Source organism: Taudactylus pleione, unplaced genomic scaffold, assembly GCF_031769625.1.
Source record: "Taudactylus pleione unplaced genomic scaffold, aTauple2 ptg000493l, whole genome shotgun sequence".
NCBI classification, from domain to species: domain Eukaryota; kingdom Metazoa; phylum Chordata; class Amphibia; order Anura; family Myobatrachidae; genus Taudactylus; species Taudactylus pleione.
This window is the reverse complement of record NW_028284895.1, coordinates 1,280,243-1,294,863: the sequence shown is the minus strand read 5'-3', so window position 1 is coordinate 1,294,863 and position 14,621 is coordinate 1,280,243. Positions and strand designations below refer to the sequence as shown.

The following is a 14,621-nucleotide window of genomic DNA, read 5'->3' as shown; positions in this document are numbered from 1 at the left end:
TATACACTCCCCAAACTATAGTACTATACACTCCCCATACTATAGCACTATACACTCCCCATACTATAGCACTATACACTCCCCATACTATAGCACTATACACTCCCCATACTATAGTACTATACACTCCCCATACTATAGCACTATACACTCCCCATACTATTGTACTATACAATCCCCATACTACAGTACTATACGTCCTCCATACTATAGTACTATACACTCCCCATACTATAGTACTATACAGTCCCCATACTACAGTACTATACAGTCCCCATACTAATTTCCTCTAGTAATAATTCCATATTGCTGCAGAAAAACCTTCATTCTGTAGTAATAATCATACAGTACATTGTATTTTCCTTACCTTTCTGTGCCTACTCATATCTTTGCTGTTACTTGATTGTGAAAAGATAAACCTTTAATTGAAACAAAGTTGGTTATTACACAAGAGAAAGAGATTTCCATACAGCAGAACTGATTGTACTGTAATGCGCGTGACAGTGTCTATGAATGTAGGAAAAACAATCACTAACATATTGACAATATGGAAACATTGCTGCTAATAGTGAAGCCCAGGAGCCGATGGAGTCAGGTACAATATCACTAGCTGCTATTCTACCATTGGCCCCTCTTAGGTCACTTCCAAATTCGCCAACATTATGTCGTGGTCAGTCCCGATGCCTCTGGACAAACAGGGTGTTGACCCAAACTCATTCCCCAACCTCCTGCACCACAATTCGTTGCCCGTGATGGTCGGTGGCCTACCAGAGTACTAATGCAGGAGCTCCTGCTGTGCCACCCCCATCAAGTGGTGCCACTAAACACGTGCCTCACATGCCTAGTGGGAAATCCCCCCCTGGGGTATCTTATATATTCAGTAAAGTCAGTGATGTGGAACAGATATATCAAGGTGCATAAAGACAATATTTACATAGTAATAGTATAGCCATAGTGGATTGTTAGTGCAGGGCCAAATCAATGCAGCATCATATATCTTTTTGCACCAAAAGTTCCACTTATTGCAGCCAAATGATTCCCCAGTGCAACTCGCTGGTCCAAGGAGCTCCTGACGGTAAACGGGTTGACATCCGTGAATGAGAGATCATCCTGATTGGGTACCAGCTATCAAGTAAGCAGGTTTAACAAAGATGAACTCAGTTGGTGTTGTGAGCGTTCTGTCTGGTATATAAGATTGGAGGGAATACATACGTGAAGGCTGGCGGTTCAAATCCTGGCAGCGCCAGCCCGAGTGGAAGGAAATCCTGATCGAGCGAAGGGTAAGTATTAGCTAACCTAATCTACCCCCTAACCCTAACACTCCTTAAGGGTTCCTAACCCTAACCTCCCCCCCATGCCTAACCATAATCCCCCCTCTAAGTGCCTAAACCTAACCCCCCCTTCCCCGCCATCTAAACCTAAGTCCCCCGGGGGGGTGCCTAACCCTAAGTTCCTCCTGGGGGTGCCTAACCCTAACCCTCCCTCCCCCTAGCCTAAACCTAACAACCTCCAGGAAACCCTAAACCTAACCCCCCCCCGGCGGTTGTCCGCACTCGGCGCCTGGCATCCCGGTCTCCTGGCGTAGGTTAATTAACCCTTGCCGGGATTCTATAGTGGAGATGCCGGTGGTCGGCATAGCGACCGCCGGCATCACAAACGCATACCGATTGGGGTTGTTTTTAAATTCCTTCTAGGGGGCTCAAAGAGAGTCCCAGTCCTTTTCTGGTAGGTATGGCAATCTCAAAGCAGAAGAAGGGGCATGCTGTTTTATGCTCTTGGACCACCCCTAGAGATGCCATAGTCTTCTGCCCAGTTGCAGATGCGCCATTCCCTGAACTGACTTGGAATGTAGTCAAGGTACAAGAGAGGAAAGTGCCAGAGTCTCTGCTGTCTTCTGCTGCACTAATGGGGCATTTGTAAATCAGAGTTACTCACCTCTAATACCCCAGCATCGCTCTGCAGCACTGTGACTGCTCACTTGTTATACAAAGGCTACAATTTCTAGGTCTACAGGACACTGTTCTATCTGGGTTCTCATCCCACTTCTGAAGGCCGGTACACACTAGACCAGGCCTGGCCAACCTGTGGCTCTGCAGCTGTTGTGAAACAACAAGTCCCAGCATGCCTTGCCACAGTTTTGCTATAGGGAATGCTAAAACTCTGGCAAAGCATGCTGAGACTTGTAGTTTCACAACAGCTGGAGAGCCACAGGTTGGCCAGGCCTGCACTAGACGCTGTCTAGTGTAGTGTGTATGACCTCATTAGCGATGGGACCGGGCAGGGGTGCATAGACACTTGACGATGCTGGCAGCGACTGAGCGACGGTGGGTGCAGGCTGCAGAATGACCCTCGCTAATGATATCGCTGACGACGCGAGGCAGCGTTTATCGTAGGCGACACAGAGGGTATACACTCTCTTAACGTCTGTGTTGGCCAGCGTTACTGAACGTCTTTCTGCCATTTCGCCGTGGAGGTCCTCTCGCCACCTCAAATGCAGTGTTTTAAAAACTAATAAACATTCCCACCGGCCATTAGAAGTTACCTTCCTGACATCTCTATTCCTATGTAGCTAGCCCTAACCCTTACAGTAAGCCTAATGCTAGCCCTAACACTAACCCTATATGTTATATGTGTTGCTGCACTGCTGTCTCAGAATCAATACCAGGTCTGTTGTGTTGTGTCTCTGTGTACTGGAGGTTGCTAAGCGACCATACGCACGGTGCTGTCTGATCTGCTGATAACAAGGATTTTACATTGCAGCTGAATTCTCAGCTCCTGCAAGACTCATCAGTCCACACTTTCTGATAATATATGGATTCTATCCAGCATCTATTTGGCCAGGACCTACACAAATACACTCATTGCTGGTGTTAGGTTTACCTAGGCTAGCTCTTGTACCTTGTTACTGAAAGTTTGTTATACTTTCTAATGCTGTAGTCAGTATGTTTGGCCTTGGCTACGTTTACTGGCCCTTGCTTTTGGATCTCTGCCTGTCCTGGGACTCTAGGACAGTTATTTGCTCCATAGCTGCGAGTCTTCCTGACTATCTCACTCTCAACTGTTAACAACTATATACTACTGGGATCAAGTCCAGGTGGCACCCTAGTACCAGGCTTGTCGACAATCTGGCTGCCTCTTCTGGGAGGTGGCAGCCAGCAAGGCGCAACTAGGGGGCATGATGCGGTTTTGTTAGTGGGGGCGGGGACGTGATCGCGTCATCATAGCCCCACCCCCGCTACACAGTGTGTAGCCAGGGGCAGGGCCACATTGACGCGATTTAGTGCACATCGCGTCATCAGTACCCCCCGTACCTGCCACCTATGCAAGGTGAGAGCGGATGCCGGCGAAAGGTCGGGAGGTGCGGGCGTGTGGCGCTGGCCGGGAGACTCTTACTGTGGGCCGGAAGCAACACCCGATTTTTGGGAGGCTCCCGACCATTTCAAGAGAGTAGGCAAGTATACCTAGTACCAGTAAACAGTGCGGTTCCGGAAAAGGTGGCTGTTAATGGTGAAAAACATCCCGTACCATGTTCTGTGTAGGGGTTATCAGCCGCTGAGAATATGGTTCATAACACTGTAACGGTAACCCTAATGCTACCCCAAACTAAAACACTAGCCATATGCCCTAACCTTACATCTACGGCCCGATTCCCTGTTCTGCTGACGCCGATCGGCAATCAAAGGCGCTGATCTGTGGTGATTGATGATCGACAATCCATTTGGGTAAATTCAACATGTTAAAAATCCATGATGTGTCGATTCTGAAAATTTTTTATGCAGAATTGGAGAATCGAGATTGTCCATAATGTTGAAATTTTCATATCCCCCGATCCTGGCATCTGCAGAACAAGCATTTGGGTCTATGCTTTGCAGATGTATGGGCCCCATAACTCTAATCCAAACAGTAGCCCTAATGCTAGCCCTATCACTAACCCTAACAGTAACCCTAATGCTAGCCCTAGTACTAACCCTAACAGTAACCCTAATGCTAGCCCTATCACTAACCCTAATCCTAACCAGTTACAGTAGCCCTAATGCTAGCCCTATCACTAACCCTAATCCTAACCAGTAACAGTAGCCCTAATCCTAACCAGTAACCCTATCACTAACCCTAATCCTTACCAGTAACACTAGCCCTATCACTAACCCTAATCCTTACCAGTAAGAGTAGCCCTATCACTAACCCTAATCCTTACCAGTAACAGTAGCCCTATCACTAACCCTAATCCTTACCAGTAACAGTAGCCCTATCACTAACCCTAATCCTAACCAGTAACAGTAGCCCTATCACTAACCCTAATCCTAACCAGTAACAGTAGTACTAATGCTAGCCCTATCACTGACCCTAATCCTATCCCTAACAGTAGCCCTAATGCTAGCCCTAGCACTAATCCTAACAATAGCCCTAATGCTAGCCCTATCACTATATCACTAACCCTAACAGTAGACTTAATGCTAGCCCTATCACTAACCCTAACAGTAGCCCTAATGCTAGCCCTATCACTAACCCTAACAGTAACCCTAATGCTAGCCCTATCACTAACCCTAACAGTAACCCTAATGCTAGCCCTATCACTAACCCTAACAGTAACCCTAATGCTAGCCCTATCACTAACCCTAACAGTAACCCTAATGCTAGCCCTATCACTAACCCTAACAGTAGCCCTAATGCTAGCCCTATCACTAACCCTAACAGTAACCCTAATGCTAGCCCTATTACTAACCCTAATGCTAGCCCTATCATTAACCCTAACAGTAGCCCTAATGCTAGCCCTATCACTAACCCTAATCCTTACCAGTAACACTAGCCCTATCACTAACCCTAATCCTTACCAGTAACAGTAGCCCTATCACTAACCCTAATCCTTACCAGTAACAGTAGCCCTATCACTAACCCTAATCCTTACCAGTAACACTAGCCCTATCACTAACCCTAATCCTTACCAGTAACAGTAGCCCTATCACTAACCCTAATCTTTACCAGTAACAGTAGCCCTATCACTAACCCTAATCCTAACCAGTAACAGTAGCCCTATCACTAACCCTAATCCTAACCAGTAACAGTAGTACTAATGCTAGCCCTATCACTGACCCTAATCCTATCCCTAACAGTAGCCCTAATGCTAGCCCTAGCACTAATCCTAACAGTAGCCCTAATGCTAGCCCTAACAGTAGACTTAATGCTAGCCCTATCACTAACCCTAACAGTAGCCCTAATGCTAGCCCTATCACTAACCCTAACAGTAACCCTAATGCTAGCCCTATCACTAACCCTAACAGTAACCCTATCACTAACCCTAACAGTAACCATAATGCTAGCCCTATCACTAACCCTAACAGTAACCCTAATGCTAGCCCTATCACTAACCCTAACAGTAGCCCTAATGCTAGCCCTATCACTAACCCTAACAGTAACCCTAATGCTAGCCCTATTACTAGCCCTAATGCTAGCCCTATCACTAACCCTAACAGTAGCCCTATCACTAACCCTAACAGTAGCCCTAATGCTAGCCCTATCACTAACCCTAACAGTAACCCTAATGCTAGCCCTATCACTAACCCTAACAGTAGTACTAATGCTAGCCCTATCACTAACCCTAACAGTAGCCCTAATGCTAGCCCTATCACTAACCCTAATCCTATCCCTAACAGTAGCCCTAATGCTAGCCCTAGCACTAATCCTAACCCTAACAGTAGCCCTAATGCTAGCCCTATCACTAACCCTAACAGTAGACTTAATGCTAGCCCTATCACTAACCCTAACAGTAGCCCTAATGCTAGCCCTATCACTAACCCTAACAGTAGCCCTAATGCTAGCCCTATCACTAACCCTAACAGTAGCCTTAATGCTAGCCCTATCACTAACCCTAACAGTAGCCTTAATGCTAGCCCTATCACTAACCCTAACAGTAGCCCTAATGCTAGCCCTATCACTAACCCTAACAGTAGCCCTAATGCTAGCCCTATCACTAACCCTAACAGTAGCCTTAATGCTAGCCCTATCACTAACCCTAACAGTAGCCCTAATGCTAGCCCTATCACTAACCCTAACAGTAGCCCTAATGCTAGCCCTATCACTAACCCTAACAATAGCCCTAATGCTAGCCCTATCACTAACCCTAACAGTAGCCCTATCACTAACCCTAATCCTTACCTAACAGTAGCCCTATCACTAACCCTAATCCTTACCAGTAACAGTAGCCTTATCACTAACCCTAATCCTTACCAGTAACAGTAGCCCTATCACTAACCCTAATCCTTACCAGTAACAGTAGCCCTATCACTAACCCTAACAGTAGCCCTAATGCTAGCCCTATCACTAACCCTAACAGTAGCCCTAATGCTAGCCCTATCACTTACCCTAACAGTAGCCCTAATGCTAGCCCTATCACTTACCCTAACGGCAACCATAATACCCGGGGCGTAACCAGAGGTATGGGGGCCTCATAACAAAATTTACTCGGGGCCCCCATTGGTCTACCTATACAGTGCCCCTTATGCAGTGCCCATTATACAATGCCCCCTATAGTTGTGCCCATTATACAATGCCCCCTGTATTAGAGCCCCTTATGCAATGCCCCCTGTATTAAAGCCCCTTATGCTGTGCCCCCGGTAGTACCCCTTATGCAGTGCCCCTTATGATGTGCCCCCAGTAATGCCCCTAATGCAGTGCCCCCAGTAATGCCCATAGTAGTGCCCCCTATGGTGTGGCTCCCCTCCCTTGTGTCATACTTACCTCTCACACTGACCGCTGTGCAACACTCCAGTCCACGCCGTCAGCTCTCCTCCCGTGTATACGATGCCACTGACTAGATCTAACCAGATCCATCAGCAAGCGCAGGCTCTTCTCATCGCGAGTGACAAAAGTGATGTCATAACGTCACCCACGCACTGCATCACTGGGAACGCTGGCCTCTGAAGTGATCAGAGGTGTCTTTAGTCTCCGATCTCTTCAGAGACCAACGCTCCCAGTTGCACCAGCAACTTGGCCGGCCATGCTACAGAGGGTGCAGGGGCATGCTTGCTGAGCTGGCGGGGAACCTAAACCTGCCAGGCCCCATAGCAAGCGCATCCCCTGCACCCTCTATATTTACGCCATTGCCTAATACTAGCCCAAACTCTAACACTAGCTGTAGGCCTAATGCTAACCCTAAACCTAAATGCTAACCCTAACAATTCTATTGTAAAAATGTTAACATGTCATATGTGAACATTTTAAGACTGTTGACATTTTGCAAGTGTTGAACTATGTCGACACAGTAAAATTCGACATTTTGGTGTTGACATAATGAATGTCTACATTGTTAATGTAGACATGCTGACTAAGGCCCTCATTCAGAGCCGTTCACTATTTGCAGTCGTTCGTTCAAAAACAAGGGGTGGCTATTCAAATGATCCGTTCGCACATTGCAGTCTGTTCACACCTCTAAGTCTGAACGAGCGAGCAAAACATACGCTCGTTTATTTGATAAAAACGCCCCCTGGCCGCTCGCACCATACGTCATGTCAGCTATTTATTAGATTAATCGAGTACATCGTACAGCGTACAGCGTATGAACTGCTCGCTATTCTTGTGGTTGGTTTTTCCAACCGCTATTTTGCGAGCAGTTCTGGCTATAAAACAACCAAGTGACGTGGTCAATGACGCTGCTGTATTAATTATGCACTCCCTTAAAACGCCCGTTTTGACTTTAAGCACGCCTGCGTTCTGATCTCCACTCCCCGTTTTCAAGCACCTTCCCCTGTTACAACCCACATACGCCTCATTCTGTCACTCAAAATAGCAGGCACTCGCTATAGCGCGTACAAACGATTTTCGGCCGCACTGACTGGTTCGCGCATGCGTACTAAAAACCGTACGCATGCGCAGATGTGCGAACATCGCTCGGAACAAGCGTACTGCCGCTAGCGAGCGGCTCTGAATGAGGGCCTAAATCCCATATACATGCCCGTTCATTTCTTAAAACCCCCATGGTCTTCTCTATGGCAGGGAGGCATCATGTTTGTAACTGGTTAAGGATATGTAAGAGGGGGCATGCTGCCCATAATTTATTCTTTACTTTAAACAGCGCACTACTGTTCCTGTTACTTTATACAGGAGCTACAGTGCACCAGTTCTCCGCCAAAGTGTAGCATACGGGCGCATGTTCCTATTAAAAGTATAGGTTGGAACTTATCTGGGCTGGCGCAGAACGAAGCCTTTTTGAGGAGCAGGAATAGCGCCAACTGGGGAGAAACGCCAGCCGCATGCAGCATCATCAGGTCATACGGGGGGTGTGGTCCAATATGGGAGGTGTGGCCATAGCTACTCTGAAACATACCATACAGAAGGGTCCTCATACATCTAGCCTCCTTGCGCGTTAACCAGTCCACTAGTCGCGCCATGCCGTGGCGTCAGTTGGTAGCAACAAATGTCTTTTTATGCAACTGTAACACTGTAACATAGCTTGTGCTATCTATTCGCATCGCTGTGCGAAAAAGATGCATTTGAAGGTAAAAAGTTACACGAATAGAAGCTCGGCTATGTAGAGAAAGGAGGGGGATTTAACCCCCTATTGTACCTCAGCACACTGAATAATACCTGCAACAATATATGAAGACTATATGGTCATAGAAATTCAGAGATATTAGTTGCATGCATTTGCAAATACATGGGAGGCTGCTGGGCCACGTCACGGCTTCTCTCTTACCAACAGTCCCTAACACTAAGGGGTTCACGTCTGGGGCGCAGTGCACCCCAAAAAACGTCCAGCCCAGGACCCCCCCCAGGGCATCACACGAAAATGGAAAAAGAGTGACAGTGCAGTATAAAGTATAGCTGTGTGTGAATAATCATTAAGTGTGGAATGAGAGATTAAAATATATGTGAAAAAATACATGAATAATAAACAAACATAAAAGGTGATGTGAAAAGCAACTATGTGTATTAAGTGGTGATGCCCTGAGGAGGCCCAGCCAGACCAGTCCCGGGGGCCCTACGCCCAAACGCTCACCCCAAATGTAAAATATACCAATTATAAGGCCTCATGATAAAGGCACATATATAATTTTGTCAAATGTAAGGCCTCATGATAAAGGCACATACATAAATGCATCCAAATTGAGAGCCAGCTTACCTGGGAGTCACCCCTGGGAACTCCAACTAGCACTACTAGAACCAGCATGCCCTACTAATGCTGGCTCCTTCATGCAACTCATAACAAACAAACAAAAATGGCAGCTGCTCAATCAATCTAGCAGAACTAATCAGGTGCATGAAAGGGAGGGGTCATACTAAGTAGAGAAAGGAGGGGGATTTAACCCCCTATTGTACCTCAGCACACTGAATAATACCTGCAACAATATATGAAGACTATATGGTCATATAAATTCAGAAATATTAGTTGCATGCATTTGCAAATACATGGGAGGCTGCTGGGCCACGTCACGGCTTCTCTGTTACCAGCAGTCCCTAACACTAAGGGGTTCACGTCTGGGGCGCAGTGCACCCCAAAAAAGACGCATTTGAAGGTAAAAAGTTACACGAATAGAAGCTCGGCTATACCGAGTCACACGGAGCTCCTGCGTTATGTGTAGCGCGGCTTGTAACGCACGGAGGATAGGTGTATGTGGACACATCTGTACATTCCCCTAGGAAGCAGCGATGCGCACCGCGGGGGGGGGTCATTGTCCTTATACACAGCTCGCTGAAGCCTGGGTAACCTGCCCTCCCTCATGGTGTTCCTATATAGAAAACAAGTAGTCAGCCATGTGCTGTAGTCACCGAATTGGTACACACCTGACAAGTGCTGATTGGCTGTAACCAGAAGTATTATGGCAGACCTGATGTGCCTAATGGCTGATTCCTGTCTTTCCATTAACATAAGTGCATCAAATGCATTATAATAATAATATAATGTACAAAATATTCGCTTACGTTGCAAATAATAAAATGAAGACGCAGAATACAATTATGACAACATGACTATACTTCTTCCATCCTTCAGCATCTGAAAAAAAAACACATATGCAATATATGTATTACAATGTGAATGTACATATGCCCAACATTCCAAGCGTCAGAGGAACATTTAAAGAGGAGACCTGCAATTCTTTATATGGGGGCTAAATCTGCAAAACAGATCCTCCCTCTACTATGGCTTACATACACTAACGTTCCTTTTCCTGCAGATATGCTGTGTCAGGGGACCAGGTGTATGCAGTCATGCCAGTGGTTATTTAGGCCTATTTTGATCATTTAACCAGTGTTGGACTGGCCAGACCCACTCCCTACATCACAGCTCCTAATCTGCTCTGGATTTAGGCCCTCATTCAGAGCCGGACGCTCTGAGCAGAGCGCACGCTCTCAATGAGGGCCGTCCTCCATAGTTATGGAGCGTCCTTCTGGACGCTCGTATAGCTGTGGGTCACCACCCACAGCCTATATGAGCGTGCAGGTTGATGGCCGTGATGGTCTTGACCATCGCGACCATCGCCACTGCGAGCCGGAGCCTGCGGTTGAGTTTCTCAACCGCAAGGCCCGGAGTGATTTTGGCCCTATCAGAGCCAAAATCACTCCCACTGACATCACTAGTGATGTCAGTGGGCCGGCTTCTGACGGTAGGCGTTCCCTTGGGAACGCCCCCGTCTGGGAGGCACGCCCCCGGCACGCCCACCAAAGGGGGCGTGCTGTCAATCAACATCGACAGCACGCCCCCTTTGATCAGACACAACGAGCGAAGGAAAGTCCTTCGCTCGTCGCGTCTGGCGCATGCGCACGACGGAGCTCCCTCCGTCGTGCGCATGCGCAGTGCACACCATCGACCCACTTACGAGCGGACAGCCGCTTGCGAGTCGGTCTGAATGAGGCCCTTAGACAGCTGAGTGTAACCAAACCATTATACCTGGAAAACATGTATATCCTAACCGTATTATTATTATAATTATTATTATTTATTTAAATGGCTCCACAAGTGTTCCACCGCGCTAAACAAAGTATATAAACAAATAGGTGACCAAAGACTTTCAATACAATACAATACAATACAGGACAAGCACATGGATAATATACATTGCTACAGTAGCGACCATAACACCCATATAAGCATATATCCCCTACCCGACAGTGAAAAGACTGAACGATAACTATATCTTTATCGTTCAGGCGTTCACTACACTGCAAGGTGCCCAACTGAACGATATGTCGATATGTCGTTCAGTGCAGGCACAATTAATTATCTGCAAACATGCTGAATCTGACGATATCGTCAGGTTGACCAGCATGTTTGAACGATGATGGATGTCTAAAAGACCAAATTTTCAAATGATTTTCAAACGATTATCGAACGATTATCGAACAATTTTATCGTTATCATTCAATCGTTCAACTTAATCATCTAGTGGATACCCCCCTATAGAAGTAGATGAAAGTATAGTAAGGAGAAGCACAAGAAGGTAGAAGGCCCTGCTCATAAGATCTTACATAACCCTACCCTTAAACCGAACCCCCCCCCAGTGCTAAACCTAACCTCCGCCTAATGTCTAACCCTAACCCCTAACCCTCCACCTAGCCCCATTACTTGCCGTCGGGATGCCAGCAGTCGGGTTGCTGGTGCCAGGATTCTCACTGGTGTCGGGATTCCGGAGCCGGCATTCTGAGCCCCGGCATCCCGACAGCCAGGATATAAACTACATCCCGGTTGGACTAGTCAAGTGTTAAACACGCTCTTTCCATGGACTGGCGATACCCTCTCCACACATAAACCCTTTTTCATGGGCTATTGCTTCCCCAGTGGACCATTCATATCCCAGTCTGACCCAGCATTTAACAAGCTCAATATCTCCATATCATCCTAGCTATGGGTATGCAATTTAGCAAGATTTCATGTACAAATTACCAGAATAAATGTTAGAGGGGTTACATACTATTGGAAAACTTCTTTTTTCGGACGGCGTATCGTCTAATGTGTACTCAACTTTAGTGTACCTATTACATAGCTTAGGGCCTTAGAGGGAGGGGTTTTAGCCTTTTGTATGCTAGTGCAGGCAGTCAATCAGTCTCTTTGGTCTAGGAATCCCTCCGTCATTTCATGTCAGATTTTGGGGCGTGAAAGATCGCCAGTCAGTAAAGGGGCCACCTTGATCTAATAGATCTTAAGGGCACTCCCATAGGGTACTCCTTTTTAGACTAATTTTATACCCTACTGGAGTCAGCGGCACCATCATTCCGGGTGGGCCTGTCATAATGGTCATTAGAAGGGAGTCAAGATATCGAGGAAAAGCTGATGTTGAAATGGGCTGGCAGATGCTCCCCATCTGATTGGGCTAGCAGATGGCCCCCATCTGATTGGGCTGGCAGATGGCCCCCAACTGATTGGGCTGGCAAATGGCCCCCATCTGAATGGGCTGGCGGATGGCCCTCATTTTGGGCTGTTGGACTGGCAGTTGGCCCTTATCATTGTTCCAAATGTTTTGTTAAATAACCAGGAAGGTGGAGTTTAGTGCAGTAATTGGCCGTTCTTTCTTTGCCACCATATATTATTTTTTTAACTGAATAGCATAATTTAATATTTAAATAAAGCTGACCTAATTGCCCCACTAATACTTGTCTGGTCTCGTTATTTTTAGATAATTGTTTTGATATGTAAGTTGATGCTGCTGGTTGGGGGTTGATGGAGGCTGTCATCAGCCAGGAGGGAGTTTATCTGCACTGCTTAAAAAAGTTCTATTCAGTTTCTGTGTGTAGTTAGCACTTCAAGGCCATCAAATATAGACTATACCGTTTCATAACCACACATCACAACTATGGGGGTCCCTTACCAACTTGTTCTGCAAAGACCGCTTCCACCGTTACAGCCGGGTATTCAGGATGTTGAGACATTTTGTTTAGGTTCCGCTTCCTTGCTGGAGTCCAGTTTGTAATATCATATGAAACTGTGCAGACACCTGTAAAATGACATTGAAAAAATACATTTGTTTTGTTTGAGGATTATAACAATAAAGAACTGAAGTGTTCTGAACTAGAGACGGATGGACTCTATAACACGTCTGCACATTATACACCTGCAGTAGGATGCGAAATGTAGCATTTTCATGACAAACATACCGTCCCCCTTACCGTGAGATAACTAGCCCAACGTTGGTAAGGATCTGGTGCCCCTTCTAAAATGTGTATTAAAGTACTGTATTGTCCACTTTTAACATTAAAAAAAATAATTAGTGGCACTATATTGATAAAGTAAAAAAATTTATTTGAAAAAAAATGCCATTCTTTACATTAATATATATAGATAGATATAAAAGAGCAAAGTACGTGCGGCACTCAGAGGCTTCAATAGTACACGTGACAAGAGTCTTCCTGTGCTCAACGTTTCAGTGGCAAAGCATTTTCGTCATACATATACTGTATCATCCCTAAATTTATACTTACCTCTTCTCTCGTTCCTGGCTTGGCCAGATGTAATTCTCTCGGAATTAAAAAAAACAACAACCTTGAACTGAGCTAACTTGCTCCGAAGGGCCTCTGATTGGCTGTGTCTTTTCTTGAAGATAAGACATAGCTCCTGATAGGCTGTAAGACTACTAACTCTATCTTTGTACTTCATTAGATACTGTAAGTGATTGTACATCTTAATAAGTTGTCTGTAAAGCTTAATATGTATCTGTTACCTCCTAGGGTCTCATTCAGATCCGCTCGCAAGCGGGTCGATATTGAGGCCCTGCGCACGCGCAGTGGCCGCACTGCGAGTGTGCAAGCCCTAGAACGAGAGAGAAATTCTCTCGCTCCGGGGCTCACTACAAAAGCAGCGGCTGTCGATGGTGATCAACAGCTCGCCACGTTTTGTAGGCGGGGTGGGGGGGTGGCTGGCCAAACGGCGGCGTTTGGTCACCCACAGCTTAGCGAGCGGCCAGGAGGCCGGCTCATTGCAGAGAAGTGGCCGCCCTCATTCAGACCGAGCGCTCGCATTTTGCAAGTGGCTCTGAATGAGGTCCCTAGTGTGGGTCATTTCATAGGACCACACAAGTCACTGTACATGAGATCGAGTGGTCTGGTCTTAGTTTAGGAAATTGTAGCTCGTGTGGCTTTAGATTTTATGCAACAATTACACCTTTAATGACCTTTTTGGACCTTTGCACTGTTCTTCTGCTCTATTGATGCTGAGCAATCTTCCTTCAAGCATCCCTGTTTATCACACCTGACACTTGCTCTCATTCGCTTATTGTGTGCGTTTATTTCTGTGGATTCCACGTCATGTGTGACTTGACAGTAGGGTGACAGTAGGGTGACAGTAGGGTGCGCTGGTGTTCATCTATGGACCTGGGTTTTCACAACATCCAGTGTTACTGCTTCAGACCTAGTTTCCGAGGCATTAATCAGTGCACACTAGCCGGCTGGTTCTGAGTCACACACAGAAGCGGACGTGTCAGCATCTAATAGCGGTCGTCCATCTGCAAATTTATGCAAATGCCGAATCAAACACCTCCCCTTGAGTACATCCGTTCGGCAAATGTGCAAGGACTGAGATGCCGACTTTTAGCACCGTGCACGCTGTAATACCGATTTGTGTGTCCTTATACGTCACCATCGGTCACACCATGGAGACTTGCACCAGGCCCTATGGCAGGTGCCATTTCTCCATCTGA

At 46.4% G+C, this 14,621-nt stretch overlaps 1 protein-coding gene across 4 annotated transcripts in view; it reads right to left on the bottom strand.

The window, feature by feature from the left end:
- The window catches only part of TMEM71 (transmembrane protein 71), a 67,945-nt gene that overhangs the window by 9,700 nt on the left and 43,624 nt on the right, over positions 1-14,621 (bottom strand). For 3 of the 4 annotated variants that reach the window (XM_088449694.1, XM_088449695.1, XM_088449697.1), the window contains 3 exons: positions 12,798-12,923; positions 9,916-9,988; positions 368-419 (listed from right to left, as the gene is read on the bottom strand). In XM_088449694.1, the coding sequence (XP_088305820.1) occupies positions 368-419; positions 9,916-9,988; positions 12,798-12,923 (251 nt within the window). The remainder of the gene's footprint in view (positions 1-367; positions 420-9,915; positions 9,989-12,797; positions 12,924-14,621) is intronic. The other variant, XM_088449696.1, reaches the window with a different exon arrangement.